The sequence below is a fragment of the Pangasianodon hypophthalmus genome, chromosome 2 (assembly GCF_027358585.1).
Source record: "Pangasianodon hypophthalmus isolate fPanHyp1 chromosome 2, fPanHyp1.pri, whole genome shotgun sequence".
In the NCBI taxonomy this organism is placed as follows: domain Eukaryota; kingdom Metazoa; phylum Chordata; class Actinopteri; order Siluriformes; family Pangasiidae; genus Pangasianodon; species Pangasianodon hypophthalmus.
The window spans coordinates 32,124,175-32,147,457 of NC_069711.1; the positions used below are offsets into that span (position 1 = coordinate 32,124,175).

Genomic DNA, 23,283 nt, shown 5'->3' on the forward strand with positions numbered 1-23,283 from the left:
ATTGGAGCCATACATTGTTCTTCAACCCTTAGAATATATTTTTAATAAAAGTATCAGAAGATTCCAGGTTACATTATTTATATGCATAATAACTTTGATAATGGTAGATTGCCTATTCTACCACTGTATCCAATTTTCAAAAAAAATCACAAGAAATTATCCTCTGGTCCAACTTTTGAGAAACGTGACTCTACATTATCAACATAATTACGTCAGTCTTCCTTCATACATGATTGTCAACAACAAAATCAAATGCACCTGTACACTAATAACAAAAGAATGATTGTTTCCTTTTTGATCCCATAAAAAGACCTTGATGGTGTTTATTTCTTACTTCTTTTTTAATTAGTCTTCTATATCTGTAGATTCATGCGACTGTTGTTTCAAATTCCCCTGGAGTTTCTGGGCTCTTTTTAATTAATAATCCCATGAGATTGAGACTTCATGTCAATAAGTATAACACCAAATCACTGTTTACTCTTTATAGCATCAAACACTGTAGCATTGTGATCTCTTTTCCAATCTGATTAAGAAATTCAACAACCATAAACATGCAAGAAATTGTTTATCCACTACAATATTGGTGACGTTATAAATTGAATCCTTCTAATAGCCCAAATAAAACATTTCTGTAGGGAGTTATAAGCCAACATCCAGGCAGGCAGTTTATGAAATCTGGGTAAGTTTCACAATTCATAACTGAGGATTAACTGAATCATCAGCAAGTTGTAGTAAACAATGGTGGTTTGTTCCTGCAATTCCTGTTTCAACATATAGTGCAATACATAACCACCACTATGAAAAAAAAGGAATTACATTCTCTTAGAGCATTTTATAACATAAATACATTGTGTTTTTTGTGCTTCAGGTCCAAACAGAACGCTCAGTCTTCCACATTTCATGTTGATAACAAATCTGTCCAAAATCTGTGTGACTTGTTTGATGAGCGTAATTAAAAAGAGCCCACAAACTCCAGGGGAATCTGAAACACCAGTAGCGTGCTTACATGACAGGACTGGCACTATTATTAAGATGAGGGGAAACAAATGACATGTGACTCAGGATTTTTCAAACCATCACTCTTAGCACACTTATTTAAGGTGTAGGGATGTATAAGAGTTTTGGTCGAAGTTAACCGTTTCAGTTATATGAGTTTTCTCCCCAATAGTAAATCATTTCATCTTCACTCCATATGGAAACATCACATGCCTTCCTTAAATATACTATAGATGGAAAGGAAGAAGCTGATCACACAACATATACTGTGTGTGTCTCTATATATATATATATATATATATATATATATATATATATATATATACACACACATACACTATGTATATTTACTGTATATTTATGTTGTAACCAGACAACATAAAAGGTTCACTTCAACATTTATTTAGAAAACCTCTTACACACGTTTTCATTTTCCACACAAAAAGAACAAAGGCACAAGCAGAGAAGCTGTAACAAACCAAGAAAATGAACAGTACAAATAAAACAATGGGGAAGAACAAAAGAAAACAGTCTCTAAGTACCGCTGCATGTGCCTCGGTCACAGTGACATCATCGAGGCGTCACCGACAGGCACGGGTGCAAAACATACTCAGACAGAAACCGTAAACCCGCCTTAAAATAGTTCATAAACCTTCACCTTTTCAGAATTGTACACATAAATCCAGAGGTTCAGTTTGATTTTTGGTCTTCGCTTTGTGACTTCTTGTTACAAGCGTTTGTGCATTTATGCTTATATACAAGTTTCACAGAAAAAAAAACAAAAAAAAAAAACCAATTCATGTAAAGATGAGACTGCAGGGCCTGATAATAGGCAGGATTATTAGAAGGTACAGGTTACACTTCATCCTGTTTTAATCAGAGTCCTTTGCATAATCCCAGGAAGTAGCTCGCCCTCTTTTGCTCTCATTCTTTCTCTCACTTATCCATCTGTGAAAGCTTGTGCCATCAAAATGGCCTGTAAACAAGTGTGCGAATATTGTAAGAACAAACCAAGCTAATGCACATCACACAAAAGCTTATTTCCTATATCAGATTCAGTCAAAGTATGACAAGGCGTGACAAGTTCACACGAAAGGGCTTTGCTTTTTATATAGAGTGTATAGTCTATGGACATGTGCATACAAAAAAATGCACTTTTTAAACACATAACACATCTCGTCAATTATACAACATTCGTAATAATACTGAATGTACAGAAATGAACATGAACACGAGGCAAAAATAGAAGCAACGTTTTAAAAACGAACACACACAAAAAAAAAATTAGGCACTCTGTGGTCTTCTTTGTTTTTTCTAGACAAATATCCTTATACACATAGACATAAAGGTCATAATAAGGCACATCCTTCCTTACGATTTCAAATCACTTCCATATAATCTACACTCACATGGAGTATTGCATGTTTCTGTAATAGGACAAGGCTCTAAGCGCACACCAGCTTTCCAATTCCTGCCTCTTCACTAAGGAACAAGAAGGCAGCAAGGATTAAAGGAATACTCCAGAGTTTTACAACCTTCTCTCTATCGATCACAACGATAGTTTATGTGTGATTAACACAATCATTAAAAAAAAAAAAAAAAAAAAAAAAAAAACGCTTTCATGAATTCTTCAGAGATTACTTTTTTGCAGAGAATACTTTTCAGATGAAAGAATTTGAATTTTTACAGAGAATGAATTACCACAAAAGCATAAATAATTATGGAATTACATTCTACTGCTACAATGTCGAAAAACTGGATAAAACTCCATAGGAGACGTTTCACCATGTCTGCTTCATCCTAGCACTTTCATTATAGTTCAAAAGTTGTAGTTTTGTTATATCATGTATTTTAATGTCTACTGACCGAATTCAACATGTGTCCTTAAACTTGGATTGTAAGTGTTTTCTTTTGTGAGGAAACTGGATTTCTCTTCTTTTCCCAGTACAAGAAAATGAAAAAAAAAAAAAAGAGATTACCTGTGATAATCGTACATATTCTACAGATGTGATGGATCAAGAGAGAGATTAGGTTGGAAAAATGCTGCATTATTCCTCTAAGTGTTAAATAAAGTAGATAAAAAAAATAAAGGAAAAGAGAACTTAGCAATGTAGAGCTTGTGTTATTCACTGGAGCCTTGGGTATACAGAAACCAGACTTCTCACACACACACACACACACACACACACACACACACACACACACACACACTACTAGTAAGGCAATACATTAACATTTCTTCCATCATCCACATATCAGGTGTTTTCACCAATCAAAACTGATCCTGATGAACAAATTTAGTGGGAGGGGCATCTAATAAAGAGAGAAATATTGAGCAAGAAAAGAAAAGAGTAAATGCTATGAGAGGGAGAATAATGAAGGAAATTAGGTATATCAAGGCTTTGTGGTAGACATCTAAAAGCAGCGGAACCCATTTCTGGCCCTGTCAGCTCATTCATTTAGTACGTGGTGTAGTAGGTGTGTGTGTGTGTGTGTTAAACTACAAATACGAGTACATTTCCACCCACAGAAAGCAGGAAGAATATCAAACATTGGCCCAGCAATGTGAGCAGGGCAGGCACTGTGTGGTGTTTCATCAGCAAACGTTTGTTTGTGTGTGCAACTGCATAAAACTGTTGAGCGCCGACACTAATGTGATCTCGTCGTAAACAACGTATAGCATAGTATGTTCAAAAAATCAGCAAGGAAGTGCCTCACATGCAAAAATAATGTTTGAGGAAAAATATAATGAACAACAAATACAGAGGAAGAGGCATGGTGTCCCTGAGTGTCCAGTCCACTTCCTTCATCTGGGAATGGGAGGCAACGGGGGAGCACCTCGCTCCTTTTTCGTTGAACCTAAAAACACACACAAAGTGCAAAATGGAGAAGCGTTAACACTCATGGCATCACAATCAAGGCGGAAAAATACGCCACGAATTATAAATAGTGTATATACAGGACAGCTATCAGAATGAGCTAAGCAATTTATTGGCACACAAGTATGTGCTGTTTTTAATTCATATTCATGTATATTCATATTCATGCACTCTTAAATACCATCTGTATCTTGTCGTATGCACTTAACTTGCCCTTACACCTCATCCTGAACTTGCCTTACTGCACATTACTGACTAATTACTACATGCACCTTCTATACTAGCACTGAGCTGGTCTCTACTTTCTCAACCTCATATCTCACACACACACACACACACAGTTGAGGTCAAAAGTTTACAGAATCTGCAAAATGTTAATTATTTTACCAAAATAAGAGGGATCATACAAAATGCATGTTATTGTTTATTTAGTGCTGACCTGAAGGATTTTTTCTGAAGAACAACAGGCAGTTTAACTGTTTGTTGTTCTTCAGAAAAAATCCTTCAGGTCCCACAAATTCTTTGGTTTTCCAGCATTTTTGTGTATTTGAACCCTTTCCAACAATGACTGTATGATTTTGAGATCCATCTTTTCACACTGAGGACAACTGAGGGACTCATATGCAACTATTACAGAAGGCTCAGATGCTCACTGATGCTCCAGAAGGAAAAACCATGCATTAAGAGCCGGGGGGGTGAAAACTTTTGAACAGAATGGAGATTTTACATTTTTTTTATTTTGCCTAAATATCATATTTTTTCATTTAGTACTGCCCTTCAGAGGCTACAGAAGATACTTACATGTTTCCCAGAAGACAAAATAAGTTAAATTTACCCTGATCTTCAAATTCAAAAAGTTTTCACCCCCCAGACCTGACTGTATGTATATGTATATACAGTACTGTGCAAAAGTGCAAATTTTTTTTTTTTTTTTTTTTTTTTTTTTTTTTTTTTTTAAGTACAAACTTTGTTATAGATTTTTATTTTCTGACTTCTACATTATTGATTCAGTACAAAAACCTTTTAGATTCCAAACATTAGTTTTCCAGCACAAAATTAAATGTTACAGAAAAATGTTTGTATGTCGGTAAAGAAAGCAGCAGATTACATAAGAGACACTTTTCAGACAAAAACATAATGAAGGCTGCTGGGTTTCGCTGCAGAAATAAGAAGCGAGTCGACAGTCAAAGTCTCCAGAAGAACTGTGGCTGCTTCTGCAAGATGCTCAGTAACACTTCCAGCTCATTTCCTTATAAAACTGCACACACTGAACCTGAGACTACTTTTTTTTTAAAACGAAGGATCGTCACACCAAATATTGACTTTGTTTCATTTATTACTGTTTACTGCTCTTTATAGTATTTTTTTTAAATATAGAAACATTTAATTTCATTATTTTTGAAGGCATCTTTGCATGTGCCTAAGACTTTTGCACAGTACTGTATGATGTATGATAGATAGACATATATAGACATATTGTTATTTGTACTTCTGGTCAGATGCTAATAATCTGCACAATGACAATAAAGTTGAATCTAATCTAATCTAATGTAAATACAGTGTACTGTTTTACTTTATATGCATCTACCGTAACTATACTACTATAATCTAATTTCAATACATTTCCTATTATTAAAAACTATTTTTACTGTTTGCATTAAAGATCACTATAGTCTCTGGCTATGTTTTTGCAACCTATTTGATTAATAGCTAAAAACCATCATTTTACAGCTTTATAATAAAATGAATTCTACAAAATCACAAAACAATAACAAGTTATGAATGTTATGAATGTTTACCTCTGCCGTCACTCCTGGCCAATTTGCTGGGGTACGTTTTCTGACAGGGGATGTAGGGCTCTGGAGGCGGGAAATCTGACACGGGGCGGAAACTGAAGCGCGCTTCCCACTCGTCTGTATAAAAGGCACCCAAACAACATTATATTAATGTGAAGTAGGCGGTAATCAAAGCAAATATGGACACAGAAGCAGATATCATACCTGCACCCTGACTGTGGTACCCATTGCCCATTGGAGGAGGAGGAGGGGGCGGTCCTCCAGAAGTGGGTCGTTCTGGCGGGAGGGGCGGTCTGTTGCCAGCACGAGGAGGCTCTGACCCTAGTCTGTTTGGAGGGGGTGGGGCTGCAGATGGCCTCACACTTCCTGGTCGTCCAGAAGGCGGTGGAGGTGGGAGGGGACCTAAACACACACACATAATAACACAGACTCAGAGATATTAAACACATGGACAGAACTGATGTTCTAAAATACACGCAGGAATTCATTACCCGTTCGCCCGGACGGATTCCGGCCCAAAGGGGGCGGTCGCTCAGAGGGAGGCGGAGGAAGTGGGCCTGACCTCCCAGGTGTAGGAGGGGACGGGCCATGAGGAGTGAGTGACAGGTGCCTCTGAGGAAGACGTGGTGTGTTCTCGTCACTGGGCTTGGGTCGTCCTGGTGGCAGCGGAGGAGCGGAGTTTGCAGGCCCACGAGATGAGGAAGAAGGTGGAGGCGGCTTGCTGTTGGCAGAAGGAGGAGGAGGAGGCGGGCTGTCACGTGGGAGGGCCATGGATGGGCGGTTGCCAGGGGGAACGGGTGGTGGGCGGTCCTCTCCTCGACTAGGAGCTGGGGGAAGAGGAGGGCGGCTGGAATGAGGCACAGGTGGCGGGGCTGCAGGACTGGAGTAGGGACGTCCGCCTGGAAGAGGTGGGGGCACCGCCTGTCTTCCAGAAGGGTTAAAAGGGGGCGGGGTAGGCATAGAGCGGGGTCCGCCAGGCAGAGGGGGAGGTCCTCTATTCTGTACACTGCCCTGATTGGGCCGTGGAGTGTTAGGAACGGGCGGAGGTGGCCCTCCTGGGGTTTCAGAGCGTGGAGGAGTCATTCGAAGACGTTGAGAGTCAGAAGGGCCATTACGTTGCCCATGGAAACGTGGGGTGGAGCTACCACCACCCACAAACGGACGTGGACCAGAACTACGGGCACCAGGAGGCAGGATGGGGGGTCGAACGCCACCAGAGTCTAGAAATAATAGTAATAGTAATAAAGCTTTACTCTGTTCTATTATAATGTAATAAAGCATCATTCTATTATACTGTAATAACTGTAATAAATAGAGGTGTAATGATGCATAGTGAAACGATGCAAAAATGTGATGTGCATTGTGGAAAAGTGCAATTCACATAGTGGAAATCAGCATTCTATGGATTACGCATCTAATGTAATTACACGGTCTGAACACCAGAGGTCCCAATCTGTACGACCCATAGAGTTTAAATATATAGAAAGTATGCTGGTCACATGATCACATTGAGATGAGATGATCACATGAGAGCCTGTGCCATTCCTGGGAATCTGCATTTGTGAATTGACAGATAGCTCCAGATCAGATCCCCAGATCACACGCAATGTAGTTTACACAACCATGTTATAACCATTTAAAAAGAGTTCTTTAGTTGCTTTCAAACTACACCAGCCCTGCGCTGCTGCGATCAACAGTGCCAGAGAAAGAGGCTGCGCAGAGCTCTACATCCTTATAAAATCATGCCTTAGGACCTGCTATGGAGCTCATTATGTTTCAATCGATCGTTTTCCTCGGGTCATAGACTTTGTTTAATGTTTTTTAAGATATGATGAAGCTGTACTTTTTTTTTTCTTTTAAACAATTTTAACCCCCTGATCATAGCAATTTATACAGACATAGTTTTATACAGACAAAAATGCACATTGTTTTCTATACCATATTTGTAATAAAGCTATAATAAAGCTCTATTCTATTGTAATAAAGGTCTACTCTTCTATTATGCTGCAATAAAGCTCTATTCTATTATACTATACTGTAATACAGCTCTATTCTATTCTATTATGCTGTAATAAAATGCTATGCTATTATACTATAACAAAGCTCTAGTCTATTCTACTGTAATAAAGCGCTATTCTATTCTATTATACTGCAATAAAGCTCTAGTAAACTGCTACGAAAAGGGGCAGAAAATTTATCTTATTAAAAGAAAAGGCACTTAAAATATATATATAGACTTTATTTTGGGGGTAAAATCAAAATATACAACAAATAATAAGACACAGGACCTTTAAATGCTACTCTTTGTTTAACCAATTTCAGAGCCCATGAATTTGGGAGCGCTGTTAGAAAAGCTCAGCTGGGAAGAATGGCATGATGTTGTGCACAACAACAGGGCTGTGAAATGTGTCTTACTGGCAGCACTGTCTGTCTGTCTGTCTGTCTGTCTGTCTGTCTGTGTAGATGGGTGTGATCCTTACCATCTCTAGTGGACCGTAGCTTTGGCATACCATCTTGAAACAAGCCTCCAAGTCCCCCCGGAGTTCCACCTCCAAACCCGCCCCCTCCTCCTCCTCCTCCTCCTCCTCCACCTCCTCCTCCTCCTCCTCCTCCTCCTCCTCCTCCTTTGGGCTCTGCCAAAATAAATGAAAGCGTGTCATATGAATGCAAAATCACACAGTGTCATAATGTGTTCATAGGGGTGTAAGTGGATTTAGAGCATCGCAACACAACATGAACTGAACCCGAACTGAACAATTGGACAAGAAGAGTCACTCCATTTCTACGCAACTTCAAACAAACCAGCTTGTAGCCTAAATAGCTGCGTAGGAACTTAAGAAAGTCGGCTATGTCCTTTCAAGTGTTTGCCACAATCACGGCAACTAATCTTGTTTTATTATTGATTAATTTTTATAAGATTTTTTTTTATTAATTAAAGACATTCATTGCTGTGGAACAAGTTACTTCCTATTATAACTTTATATATTACAGCAGCTATAAATAGTTGTTCCCTCACCAGCTTTTTTTTTTTTCCTCTCTGCTGACACTGGAGACTCCTTCGATAAATGCTAAATAAGCATTTCCTTACAGAAAACTTCACCATGTCAACTATTACACATTTTTAATCCGTTTATGTGGCGCATTATTCCTGTATTATTTGTTACTATAGCGACGAACGAGCGCAATAATATAAACCTGTGATTTGCAGCCTCATTACTGTCAGAGAAAATTAATCAACACTTTCTGACCAATCAGAATTGAGAATCCAAGAACACTGTGGTATAATTAAATATATTTGCATGTTAAGAAAAAAAAAATTGATGTACCTATTTTTTTTTTTGATGCATCACAGTGTGGAAGTGATGTTAATTTATACACAGATGTTTCAGTTTTGGAGAGTGACTTTACCAATCTGCCTCATTCCTAGATGAGCTGCAAAACATCTACAGAGTCAGAACTTAAACCCAGCGTCTTTGGCTTGCTACCATAGGACGGATGTGTGTGTGGTGTGTGTGTGTGTATGTGTGTGTGTCAGTGTGGCTTCTTACTCTCGAGTATAGGCGCACTGCGGTCATTGGTAACAGTCTTTTTGAGTCGGGATCCTTTGGAGATGTCGGACAGTAGCGCATTCCTGCTCTGCTGCTCAGACTTGTTCAGGGCGGGCTTCTCCGTGTTGGCCTGTTCACAAACACAAACACAAACACACAGTTGTACTCTGGTGCTGGGACACATGTGCTCTAACGTCAGCCACGGAGGGGCTTGACAACTCTCCCAGTTCATGGATGCGTGGAGGATCTGATTTAAACCAGATCTAGACAGATGGACCACCATTTTAGCATTTCTGTGCCAAACTTATCACCATTCCTTATTTATTTGCTCTTTGTTTGACACCTAGTGGTGTAGATTTCTTTCAGTGTACAATTACATCATGATGTCTTTCTGCTTTGCTATTTAAATGAAGTTTACAGCCGTTTCTATCTTTACACTTTTTCACGTAAACTATAAAGCTCTTCAGCAAGAAATGCTCAGTATAACAGTCTGCCAAATGGTCTGAATATAAATGTAAATGTGTGTGTGTGTGTGTGTGTGTGTGTGTGTGCGTGAGTTTACCAGAGCCAGGGTCGGCGGTGGGGGAGGAGGGGGCGGCGGGGGAACCGGCATCGTCTCTCCTCAGTGTCTCCTCCTCTTATAGCAAGCAGAGAGAAAAAAAGGAATCAAACATCTGCAACCTGCCCAAAAAAATAGAGACAGAATATAAACATTAATCCACTTTTAGCCAACAACGTAATTCATATTCAAACGTTACAATTCATATACAACCTTCAGGATATACTGTATTTCATTCTACATCTAAGTAAGAACTGCAACCGAAATGAAAACACTAACAAGCGTTCCTCTTCCCTCAACTTTAGTTCAAACAATGTCTACCTAATCAGCTCAGTTCTGGCTGGGGGCGGAGCTACTTAGAGGGCGGGGAAATGTAAAACCAAAGCCAGGGAGGAAGCAACTAGTGATCTCGGTTTTTCCAAGTTATTTATAAAATGATGATGTAAATATAGGTCTGGAACCACATTTTAAAATCCCAGACTGCACGTTTAAATCACATGCTACTGTGTGTTTACATTTGGACCGATAGCTGTATGCAGGTGATGCAGAAAACAATCCAGATGTTTCAGCAGCCGCAGCTAAACATGGTGGTGTAACAGCGCAGGAATGCAGCAACGCTAAAAGCTCATGTGCGCTCAAGCTTGTGTAACGTTTATGTGGAAAAAAGGTGAAGTGCTCAAGCTAAATGCTGGAGTGGAACAATCAGAGTAAAATCAGGATCTACAGCGCATCACTCTTCCCTTTTCTCCACCGAATCTCTCTCCTTTAACAAATACAATGCAAATGAAGACCAACATTATGACAAATACATCTCCTTCTGTCTCTCTGTATCTTGTCTTTCTGTATCTGTCTTCCTCCATCTGTCCCTCTGTGAGCGTCTCTCTATCTCTGTGTTTGTGTCTGTGTGTTTCTCTCTGTCCCTATTTCTCTCTGAGTCTCTCTCTTTCTATGTGTGTCTCTGTGTTTGTGTGTATCTTTCTTTATTTGCGTCTCCTTCTTCCGTGTGTGTGTGTGTCTCTTTGACTCTCTCGCTCTCTCTCTCCTTGTGTCTGTCTCTCTCTCTGTAGGTGCATCTGTGTGTTTCAATTTCTACGTCTGTCCCTGTGTGTGTATGTCTTTCTGTCCTGCTTTGTCGCCGCCCCCCCCCCAGGCCTTTCAATGGTAACATCCGGTGTAGGCCATAAACAGGAAATAATAAAACAGATATAGCTCTTGCTTCCCTTTCGATACTTCATAACATGTTACAGCATTGTAGTGTGGAAAAATTCGGTCATTAGAGTCACAAAACACACACACACACACACACACACACACACACTACTTTTGCACTCTTTACGAGCTCAGTAAAACACTCGCTCTTTCATCACTACCACGTTTCCCCCTCCCAGTCTGCCACATCATTTCTGTCTCTCTCTTCCTCTTTCTCACTCCATCCCCCTCTCCTCACTCTGTCTTTCTGGACAAGCTCTTTTTTATTGCGAACATCCGCTGAGTGTGCCAAAAGTTCTGCACGCTGGTGCAAATATGATGGGAAGTGGGCACACACTCAGAAGCATTATTAATATCAGCAGTTTGACAGGAAACTCAGCTGAACTCACAGACAGCGTGACTGACTAACACACACTATTTATATACATTTAACTAAATGGATGCTACCGGAGCGTGCACACACACACACACACACACACACACACACACACACACACAGCCTCATCCTCAACCCTTAAACAGCTTGGACAAGTGTGTGATCGCTTACAGAATATTAACCGCAGGTTTACTGAGATTTGGGGAAAAGACAGTGTGTCCTTTAAAAGGTCTGGACTGAAGCTTGTTTTCATTCCAGTGTCGTAAGCACTTGAGTCAGGACACGTTTCTACACAGAATCTTTCCACACACACACACACACTCACAAAACACACATATAGAGCAATATTTTACACACGTAAATGTCCTAATGTCTAAAGTAGGTGGCTGTAGAGTTTAAGCATTTAAACTTGTTCTTTTAAAACCCGACCGAGACAAGGACCTAACCAAACACATTAAAACACACACACAAGCACACACACACAGATTACTGCAGCTGATTACTGCCTACACCTAAACCCTAACCGTAATCTCAGTAACTAGAGCGAAATCTTTTTTTAGCTTTTCAGATAAACCCTGTGAAAACACTGTCATTTTTTTGTGAGGCCCAGGTGAATGAAGACATTTTGTCCTGTTTGGTCCTCATAAACCACTAAATACACACAAACCTGACCTTTTTTGCATACAGTTCTCTACACAGAACCACCAATAAAAATGGTCAAACTCTTTTCGAATTGCATTTAGATATTCAAATGTTTTTAAATGTTTGTAAATCTATAGGTTTATGCTCCATCTTCAACTCCATCTTCAAGCAGGATAGGGGTGAGCGATATATTATATTCTGATTCTCAAATTATTATATTATAATTCTCAAAGCTGTTTCTACGACACACAATGTGTATCAAGATGTATGTTGTTTTACAAAGGTTTCCCAGCAATACAATATTGTTCTGTTTAAAAAAAAAAAAAAAAAAAAAAAAAAAACTTATTCAACATGCAATGATAAATTAATGTCTGCAAAATTTTTTATGTTTATTTTTTATATTTCAAAAATAACATTTAATGTATAAAAATGAAACATTTTAACACTAAATAAAAATATTTAACCTTGTAAATAATTTTTAAAATTAACAACAATATTTAACACTGAAAAGAAGAGACATTTTTTTTTTTTAAATCTGTGAAAATATTAAAATTTACAATTTCACAAATTTAACGTACAACATTTTGACATAACATCAGCTGCTTCCAGCAAGTTTATAATTATTTTTTTAAAAACATAATAAAAGTATACCACAATGTCTCAGAAAAGCGTATTGTGACATAATTTATCACAATATTGATATTATATCATCATACCCACCCAGCCCTAATGCAGAATTAATTATTGAATTTAGTCTCACTCTTGAATAACACACAGCTGAGCTGAATCCAATCCAGACTCGAATAATATGATTCACATGCGACGCGAGAACAGAACATCACCATTTCGTCGAAGTCGCAAAAGTGATGTGATACATCAGAAATTTTGCTAGAAGATGATAATCATAAACTCATTCATTTCCCTTAATCTGTGTGTAAGTGGTGGAAAATATAATACGATTATATAATTTGGATATTGTGATAAATTACGATACAATACGCTTTTTGGAGATATAGCTCATATCTGATTAGAACTTTTTTTAAAACAATTAAAAAGCTCGATATTATTATTTTGTACTGGTTTCTTTATAATTGTAAAATGTAAATATTTTTCCTTAGTTTCAGTGTTAGTTTATTTTTATAGCCATTAAATAAAAGCATCTCGGAACAATTTTTTATTATTTTTAAAAACAACACTGCTGTTTTAGGTGGCAGTTTAACAAACCTATAAAGCGTGATATATACATATCATGTATCGCAGAAATGCCTTAAGTATCGCGATATGATATTTTTGTCATATCGCCCACCCCAGTCTGTATTAATGCATTTAACTAGTGTCTGACACACTTATACACATGAACTGCCTTTGAATAATTAAATATTATGACAATTCAAATAGAAACAGTAAAAAAATATATTCATAGAGAAGTAAAAGACAATGCACTAGCTTGTGGTACAGAGTAAAAAGTAAATTAGCACAACCGCCGCTTTCATTTCTGCTTTTTCGCCAACACACCTCACTCCAATGACTGCTTTTAGATATTGGACAACCCTCGCGAGTCCCCGTGCACAAGATTTCCACCCAGCTCACTCACGCTCGGTTTCACACACCAAACAATCAGCAAAAAATATCAGAGTTTACCATCTTGTTCCGTTCTACACTCCCACATCTTCGGACTTGTTCTTTTTGAACTGTTTGTTAAATTAAATCAGTCAAACTGATTAGCAAACATGACACTCTTTTTCCAGGCATGCAAACAAACAATCACACGATAACCTAAATGTATATTTAAGACAAATTTATTAACGCACTTGATTTACCTAGTGTGCATTTCTCAGATGATAAGCAGGACCTTCTCCTACCTGTCTTCAGTTTCCTGATTACAGCTACAGCACAATATTAGTTTGTTCCGCCATGATGCTGCGCAATGACTGTTAATGTGGTTACACGGCTGAGTGCAAAAGTTTGCATACCCTCGTTTGGACAAAATAAAGAATTTAGAGCAAGAGTTAATGTGTTTTCATGGCTTTACACAGAAAAAAAGTTCCAAAGTGGTGTTAAAATATTAACAGTGAAAAAATATATATATACATTGCATAAATATTCAACTTGTCTGGCCAAAGCTTTTTTCTGTCCTTCTGAACATCCTTTATACCCTCTCACTTTTCTCATATTAATAAAAGTTGGACTTTTTTTTCTTTCTTTTCAAACTGACTTTTGTTTTTGGATTTTAGTCATGGGAACACCCACATTTAATTTTCTTCGACTTTTTTTTTTTTTTAGATAATTTGTAGATAAATTGCAAAATAGAGGTACCATCAGGGGCACAAACTTATGCACACAACTTCATGGTATGTATTACTAAACATTAAATTTATAATAATAGTAAGTCTTGTGGTCTTGGCAGTTGGGGTTGTGTTTCAATTATAACGAGATTTATCAAAGGGGTTCATCAGAAGTGCATGATGGGAAAATCCCTTTGCAAAACACTTTGTGTGACTCACACCTGTGAGGGCATGAGTCTGAAATGAGAACACAGACCAGTGGTGTAAAATGACATCAATCCAAATCTCAGGAAGGTATTATAAATAGGTAGTAGGCGGTGTTACAAATGGCCTCTGGTAGCAGTCTTAACAAAAACAATCAGACCAATCAGAAATGCGAAACGTGTTCTCCCCATCATCAGGAGATCGTGAGGTTCAAATCCTGACAATGCCACGGCCATCCACGGCTGGGAGTCTAGAGAGCAAAAATGGCCGTGCTCTCTGGGTGGGCGGGGAATACTCTCTTTTTCCTGTCAGTCACAGAGACACTAGGCAATCGTGGGCGTCTGTGAGGTCATGTATGCAGAAGAGGGCAGATAGTAGCTAGTTGTGTGATGGGGAGAGTTAGCTAGAGAGAGGGAATTGGAGAGAAAATGGGGGAAAAATGAAAAAAATGAACTCCATCATGTTTGTATATAAGCGATGTTATGTGTAAGCAGTTAATGATTTTGATGAGTAATACTTTTTCAGATGCTCTTTTATCAGGAATTAAGTGCTCAATGGGAATGTGTAACATCATTATGGCATCATACCCTAAGTAGTGAGCATGTATAGTGAATAGGGTTGTTAGGGTGCCACAGTTTCTCAGTTAGTCACGCTGTACGAACAGATGGTTACTTCACTGTTGAAGTACATTTACATTTACATTTATGGCATTTGAAAGACGCCCTTATCCAGAGCGACTTACAATTATCTCATTTATACAACTGAGCAGTTGAGGGTTAAGGGCCTTGCTCAAGGGCCCAGCAGTGGCAGCTTAAGTACAGTTTAAAACCCATTTCTGTCTATTACCATCCACCTGTTCAAGTTTCAATTTCCTTACTCCAGTGGTTTTCATCCTACTTTGTGTCTGGCTAGGACCCCTTGCTGCGGAACAAAAAGTCCATGTGGTGGAGTCGGACCTCTTCCTGCATCTCCTACCTGGGCAGAGATGGGTAGAGTTGAGCCAAACGTCCAGGGGTTGGAGTGTGTTTCAGGCTGGATAAGTGTGTTTAATGTGTTGTACAGTGTTGTACAGTGCTGTGTGGGTTAGGGGTTAGAGTTATAGGAGGTGCTGGATCACATCCAGCTCCATCCCCTGGACTTTTGGTTCTGCAGCAAGGACTATCTTTGAAAATTTCAAAACCCACACCAGCCCGCAGCCCAACTCAATTCCCCTGGCGCCACAAACCCTATAACACGCGCTTACAACCGAGGTCAAAGCAACCACTCTGTATTAAAACTATGAGGTGTAAGTAGCATGCATGAAACGTTTGCTGTAGCGATGATTCCTACATCGTGAACACACTAATTCCCTCTCTATTGGGTGCTGTTTAAAAAAAAAAAAAAAAAGAAAAAGACAGAACTTTGACTAAAACTTAAATACATTACTTTGACTTGGCTTGCAATGGAGAACCACAAAAAATATCATATGAGGAAACATCTAGCTACAACAGAGCTGCAGCAGACGACCTTCAGGCAGAATGTCATTGGTGGGCTCTCAGAGTGTGTGTGTGTGTGTGTGTGTGTGTGTGTGTTAAGGTATGCACAGGGAGCAAAGTCATCAAGCGATTCCCTGTTTGACGGCTTGAACAAACATAGTAAACCTGAAGCTTCAATCATTAATCCTTGTGTACAGCAGTGAAAGAAAAAACCTCATACTGTGCTAGTTGTTATTTTTATTTTATTTATTTATTTATTAGTCTGGCTATTTTGGCTGTTTTATATATTATAGACACAATACAGCCTACTGTTTATATTCATGGATTTTTGTTCTAATGTTTCAGACCAAATATTTGTAGATCAGTTCTACACCTATGCCAGTTCGAAACAGGTCGTCGTAGTAACGGCTACACGCAAAAACTCCAAAATGTTTAAAATGGCCTTGGTATGTGTACAGCAACTTCACAGACGACACTATTAGGTGTTGCAACTACGTTTAAACTATGTTTTAAACTATGTAAAGTTTAAAGCGGTAAGCTTGTAGTTCGGTGTGGTAATGCACATCATGCAACCGTTAATTCGTGGGAGTGTCTACTGTTAGGAAACATACTTATTCCCCTTTAAATCGAAGTTCTTACTTAAGCAGTAATATGAACCCTGAATGGCAGTCAGTGCTTCTAGAATGAGTGGTAAACCTCGCGAAGCTTGATTCACTTGTTCAAAAGAATCAAATTACAGAAATGAGCTGTGAGTATTATAGAATCGTCATAAATACAGTGTGGTGAAATCATCCTCTGTCATATGGAAGATGTCTGACCACCATGAAGTGATTTCCTCATTTACACACAATGGCTTTATGAAATAACTCACATTTGAGAGAATAAACTCCACCCCTCATACAAGTTTCTCTCCTTTCACATTCACAGCCCGGCTCCTCCACTCATACCATCACTTAATCCCTCTCCACAGCACTATCGATTGATGGCGTGGTCCGCGCTCGCAAAGTGCACATTATCTGGGCGGTCTAAGGCTCTAGCTTACAGCATGGGCTCAGAACATTAACCCCGCCGGCTTCTGGGAATTTTATTAAACAGTGACGCTTCATCATTATGTTATTTCACTGGTTCATGTTACAGTTAAGCTTAGTACAATGAGAGAGAAAACGCCTAACAGGGGAAAACACACGGATATAAACACTGAATATAAGAAAAGTGAACTCAGGTTAGACACTAGCACATGGTGTGGAGGTCATAAAGGTGCAGAATGATTAACAGTTAGAAATAAAATGCATGAAATTCTTTAAAAAGTTGACAACTCTATTTTAAGATTGTACCCAGATATCCTATCCCTTTGGCATCACCATCAATCCATCTTAATCCACCTCTGTGTGTGTCTCTCTATCTCTCTCTGTGTCTCTCCTCCTCTGGGTCTCTGCCTCTCTGAGTCTCTCTCTCTCTCTTTTTCTATCTGTATCTTTAAGTCTTTAACCTTCTCTTTGAGTGTCTCTTTGTCTCCTTTTCTTTCGCTTTGTTTCTCTGAGTATCTCTCTCCAAGTCGCTCTCTCTCTTGTTCTCTCTCTCTGATTGTCTTTCTCTTTACCCCTTCAACATCTCTGTCTCTCTCTGTGTCATCTCTGTCTGTCTCCCTTTCTTTCTGTGTCTTTCTCTTTGCATCTTTCCATTACACTGTCTCTCTGTGTGTCTCTCTCTCTCTTTCCATCTCTCTCTCTCTCAGCACATGATCCATCTACAGCAGAGCCCCATAACCCCACTCCCTATGGTCGAACAAACTTCAGCACATCACTAGGTGTCTGATAACGAAAGCAGTGCCACCCACAGAGCATGGCGTAATCTTAACCTCACATTCTCACACACACACACACACACACCACACTCACAGTCACTCACACATTCAAAAGGGCAGCAATTGCTGGGTGTCTGCATAACCTACCACATCTGAAGCAACATTCAAAACACCAGGTAGCGCATTGTCAGCACACACCAGCCAGGAAGTAGGAACGAATGACTCTCTGTCTTTCTTTCGTTCACATTTCTTTCCACTTCCTCTAAAAAAACGGTTACACTTCCTCTGAGGTGCCGAATCAGAAGGTGCACTTGAGTAACACAGACTCTTTTCAAACCTTGCAGCCTACAAGTCATATGCCTATACACAGTATTTCTAGGAATTAATGATTGAAAATCAGCTGCTGAAACTGTTGCAGTGTTACTCAAACAAACCAAAGGTCTAAAGATGGAGAGATCATGGCTTGACTTCTCAGAAGTAACCACAGCCGAATGCAAAGGTTTGCAATCCCACCCCCTTCCTTCCCCTTGGTTTCTGGGTGAAACAAATTAAGCAGATCGCTATTGTACAATCATCTGTAGAATTAATTTCATGTTATTTTCAGGTAATCCCAATTACAACATTCAGTCTAGATATTACTGCTGTTTTTACTAGCATGATCAAAAGTTAGCATCCCTACTGACTAGGGTGCATCAGCACCTTTTTTTTTTCAGACCCAATACAAGTAGATCATTTTTTTATTCGCCAATATCTATATCAAAATGAGCAACCTACTGAGTTCAATCAATCAGGGATGTCATGGAACATTTTGTTTTTTTATTTCACTATATTTATGTTTCCCAGGTTTATATAGTGGGCATGAAAAGCGAACACATGCAAGGGCTCTTTCTTTATAACATTAGCTAGTAGATTATAAATGAAGTGCATTAGTAGGGTATATTAGGTACTTTGAATCAAGAGTGGGTATTGTTTCACTTCAGAAACTGCTGTACATAAGAATGTTTCGTCGCTTTCATTGTGTCGAAATCCCTCGTTGCCAATAACTGAGTGCGGCTGATCGTCAAGAACAACATACTGGTTAAGATCTGTTATTTCACCCACCTAGCGTTGTCTGTAGACATTTTTTTCTCACCTAGCCAGTGTTTGCTTTTAGCGAGATAAGTTTTATATATATATTTTTTTTCAGGTTACTTGTAGGAAGATGCCGTAGTTTCTCCTGTTGATATTTTTACAACGCACACTTTGAAGTCTGCTTTGCTCCGATTGCCATCATTACTCATGAAATGCGTCCAGGTCACAGTTATTTCATGTTGACTGTTCATTAGAGTGACAGTGTTCACTAGGCATACATCACATAGCATCATGTAGTATTGGATGTTAGTATCAGAGCATTTTTATAAGGAACCCGAGCATGGTATCAGACCGATACCTGATACCAGTATCAGTATCAATGCATCTCTACCATTATTTCTAGTTCATTTATTAGAATCTGTTACAGTGACCTGTCATAATGACTTCCACAAGATCCATGAGAACTAAAAAAAGGAAATACTGGCCTTAAATGGAGATGGAGACAAGGTTAAAAAAAGATACCAGGGTGTTTAGAGACACCGTTACCATAACTGAACAAAAAAATCTGCCAGAAAGATTCACAACATGAAAACGTCCTTAGAGGCATGAAGTATTTTTTTTCTTCACTTTACCATTAATATCTTAACATAGACTTTTCGACTGATCGTTTATACTATTTGAGATGATAAAGGAACTCCATTACATTACATAAGGGTGTACAAACTTTTGAACTTTACTGTATGTTGTCACCCTTCATTCTATGTTCATGAATCCCGCTTCATAAGGATGGGACGATATCTATAGATTTGCACTGGTTAATGAATTAAACAGTGGAAGAAGAAGAAGTGTTGTGTATTATTATGAAGGTGTTTATTGCTCACAGAACCACAAGTTCCTCAAATGGCACATCACATCACCAGTGGCTTTAACACACACTCACACACTCACACTCACACTCACACTCACACACTCACACTAAACACCCGCTGACCTCATGCGGGCCTGTGTGTGAACGTTTGCCGTACTCAAAACCACAGAATTCAGAGCTGGTCAGAATTAGAGACTGGTTTACAGCCATCAAACCTCAAACGTAGCTGAAGCATGTAAGCATGCATCAGTATATTCCCCGTGTGATTATTCTATCTGCCCCCAGGGTACATACAGCAGGCATTTTAGCACAGGTCCAAGATCAGAATTACCAACAAATCACTGTGTCTCTATGTCTCTTTCTATCTGTGTCTCTCTCTTTGTCTCTCTTCTCTCTCCCTCTTTATGGGTATGTCAATCTGTCCATCTTTGTTTGTCTCTCTCTCTCTTTTCGACTGTGTAGCTCTCTGTCTGTGTGTGTGTCTCTCTCTCTTACCATCTTTCTCTCTCTTTCACTGTGTATCTGTTTTCACTGTCTGTGTTTCTCACTCTCTCTCTCTCTCTCTCTCTCTCTCTCTTTCTATGTTTTTCCTCTCTCTATCCCTCTTTTTGTCTCTCAGTCTTTGGATCTCTCTTACTTTGACTGTGTCTCTGTCTCTGAGAGTATCTCTCTGTCTATGTTTCTCTCTATCTGTCTCTCTCCAAGCCTGTGTTTGTCTTGATCTCTCTCTTCATGACTGTGTCTCTCTTTCTGTTTGTGTGTGTCTCTGTCTCTCTCTCTCTCTATCCCTCTCTAACACACTACTAATTTGTTCAGACATAGCCCCACACACACAAACACACACACACACACACACACACACACACACACACACACACACACCCTTCTGCCCACGGCTAAACAAATTTACTTTAAATATTAAATCACTGGAAATTAATCCAACAGGCAAAAACAAGCAAATAAGTCAAGTGAGCGTTCGGTTAAACTGCGCATGCGCGAAACAGAGGGACCTCAGCCAAGGTATCTAGCGGCTGTGAAAACAATGTTTCTTTGCTTCCAATATAATGAGATTATTGCAAAGTCACAAGAACACTAAAACCAGCACTGGGCTTGGACTCACTTGCAGATTAAACAGGGTTAAGTGAAGCTTTTGGGTTCACAGAAAAGACGCGGAATATCTGCCACACCACGCTGCTCAGGAAGTTAACAGAGAAGGAATCGACTCCCCATGTTAAAGATGCTCAGGGAGTGAACAGAGAAGGAATCGATTCCCCATGTTAAAGATGCTCAGGGAGTGAACAGAGAAGGAATCGATTCTCCATGTTAAAGATGATCAGGGAGTGAACAGAAGGAATCGATTCCCCATGTTAAAGATGCTCAGGGAGTGAACAGAGAAGGAATCGATTCTCCATGTTAAAGATGATCAGGGAGTGAACAGAAGGAATCGATTCCCCATGTTAAAGATGCTCAGGGAGTGAACAGAGAAGGAATCGACTCCCCATGTTAAAGATGCTCAGGGAGTGAACAGAGAAGGAATCGATTCCCCATGTTAAAGATGCTCAGGGAGTGAACAGAGAAGGAATCGATTCCCCATGTTAAAGATGATCAGGGAGTGAATAGAAGGAATCGACTCCCCATGTTAAAGATGCTCAGGGAGTGAACAGAGAAGGAATCGACTCCCCATGTTAAAGATGCTCAGGGAGTGAATAGAAGGAATCGACTCCCCATGTTAAAGATGCTCAGGGAGTGAACAGAGAAGGAATCGACTCCCCATGTTAAAGATGCTCAGGGAGTGAACAGAAGGAATCGATTCCCCATGTTAAAGATGATCAGGGAGTGAACAGAAGGAATCGATTCCCCATGTTAAAGATGCTCAGGGAGTGAACAGAGAGAGAATCGACTCCCCATGTTAAAGATGCTCAGGGAGTGAACAGAGAGAGAATCGACTCCCCATGTTAAAGATGATCAGGGAGTGAACAGAAGGAATCGATTCCCCATGTTAAAGATGCTTAGGGAGTGAACAGAAGGAATCGATTCCCCATGTTAAAGATGCTCAGGGAGTGAACAGAGAGAGAATCGACTCCCCATGTTAAAGATGCTCAGGGAGTGAACAGAGAAGGAATCGACTCCCCATGTTAAAGATGATCAGGGAGTGAACAGAAGGAATCGATTCCCCATGTTAAAGATGCTCAGGGAGTGAATAGAAGGAATCGATTCCCCATGTTAAAGATGCTCAGGGAGTGAATAGAAGGAATCGATTCCCCATGTTAAAGATGCTCAGGGAGTGAACAGAAGGAATCGATTCCCCATGTTAAAGATGCTCAGGGAGTGAACAGAAGGAATCGATTCCCCATGTTAAAGCTGCCACTACTCCGGGTAGTTTCTTTTTCTTTCTTTTTTTTCCTTTTTTTTTTTGAAGGGGGGTTTCTTTGTGAAAAAAAAATACAAAATAGCATCTCAACCTGACAGGATTATTCTTGAAATGTCTTATTAACACTAGAACTCCCCTACATCCTGTCTAGACTATTATAAACTTGCGTTTGAAAAGATTTTTGGCACTCACCAATTTTTTTTTTTTTTAATTCCGCCCGGTTTTTTTTAATCCCTTCTTCGACAAACAAAAAAATCCTCACAAAAACGTGGTACAGTCCATCTGAGGCTCCTCATTTGACATCTGTATGAAGAGCTGAAACGGTTGCGGGAGCCACTCCTTCCCGCAAAAACACACGCGCACTCACGCGCACACACGCGCACATCCACACGCGCATGCACGCAAACACACACACACACACACACACACACACACACTCACTCACAGTTTCCACCTCAACGCTTTACTAAAATCAATCCCTCCAAGTCACACAGAAAAAAAAACGAAGTCTGGAGGGTCGGCAAGACGTCTGAGAATAAAGCGGAAGCTGTGTGTGTGTGTGTGTGTGTGTGTATGTGTGTGTGTGTGTTTGGAGGTTTATCCAGAGCTACTGACGTGTTCAATTTTCCGAGGCTTTTTTTTTTCTTTTGCCGACGAAAACCTATTGCGTCTTTAATCTGAGACTCTGGGATTCCAGATGTGGAGCTGCAACATCTTTCGTTCAAGATTCAAGATTTTTTTTTATTTGTCACATACACAGTTAGATACAGTATATAACTTGCAGTGAAATGGAAACCTGGCCTTCTCCTCTATAGACTGTGCATTAAATACTAAATTAAAGATAAAATTTCAATATCAGAAATGAATAAGAAATATGATAAGATATAAGAAATATAAATCACATGTACAGGATATGAAATATATGTACAGGATGTGCATATTATATATATATGTCATATATATATAAGTTATGCCAGTAAAGTCACCATAAATTGAGAAATAAATAGAAATAGAGAGAAAACCATTCAACTTGTACATGTTACACTTACTATTTACACTTAGTCCAATACCAAACAATTCAGTTTATTGTCCATAAATCATCAACAGATCCTTTTAAATGTCTTCATTTAATCTGCGTTTATCTAAATTAAAAAAAAAAAAACATGAAAGCTGTGACTGCACAAGAGTTCACCCCATTGT

At 39.2% G+C, this 23,283-nt stretch overlaps 1 protein-coding gene across 3 annotated transcripts; it reads right to left on the minus strand.

The window, feature by feature from the left end:
• Positions 1 to 1,377: 1,377 nt before the first annotated feature.
• Positions 1,378 to 22,735, minus strand: wipf1b (WAS/WASL interacting protein family, member 1b). 3 transcript variants are annotated; one of them, XM_053232056.1, is made up of 8 exons: positions 22,276 to 22,735; positions 9,782 to 9,900; positions 9,220 to 9,349; positions 8,152 to 8,304; positions 6,163 to 6,891; positions 5,876 to 6,073; positions 5,675 to 5,788; positions 1,378 to 3,855 (listed from the first exon to the last, which is right to left on the minus strand). In XM_053232056.1, the coding sequence occupies exons 2-8, from the start codon at positions 9,830 to 9,832 to the stop codon at positions 3,803 to 3,805; spliced, it is 1,428 nt and encodes a 475-aa protein (XP_053088031.1). In that variant the 5' UTR covers positions 9,833 to 9,900; positions 22,276 to 22,735; the 3' UTR covers positions 1,378 to 3,802. The 3 variants fall into 3 exon arrangements, with proteins under 3 accessions (XP_053088031.1, XP_053088030.1, XP_053088032.1); XM_053232055.1 differs by lacking the exon at positions 22,276 to 22,735 and adding an exon at positions 20,833 to 21,055; XM_053232057.1 differs by lacking the exon at positions 22,276 to 22,735 and adding an exon at positions 9,992 to 10,284.
• Positions 22,736 to 23,283: the final 548 nt, after the last annotated feature.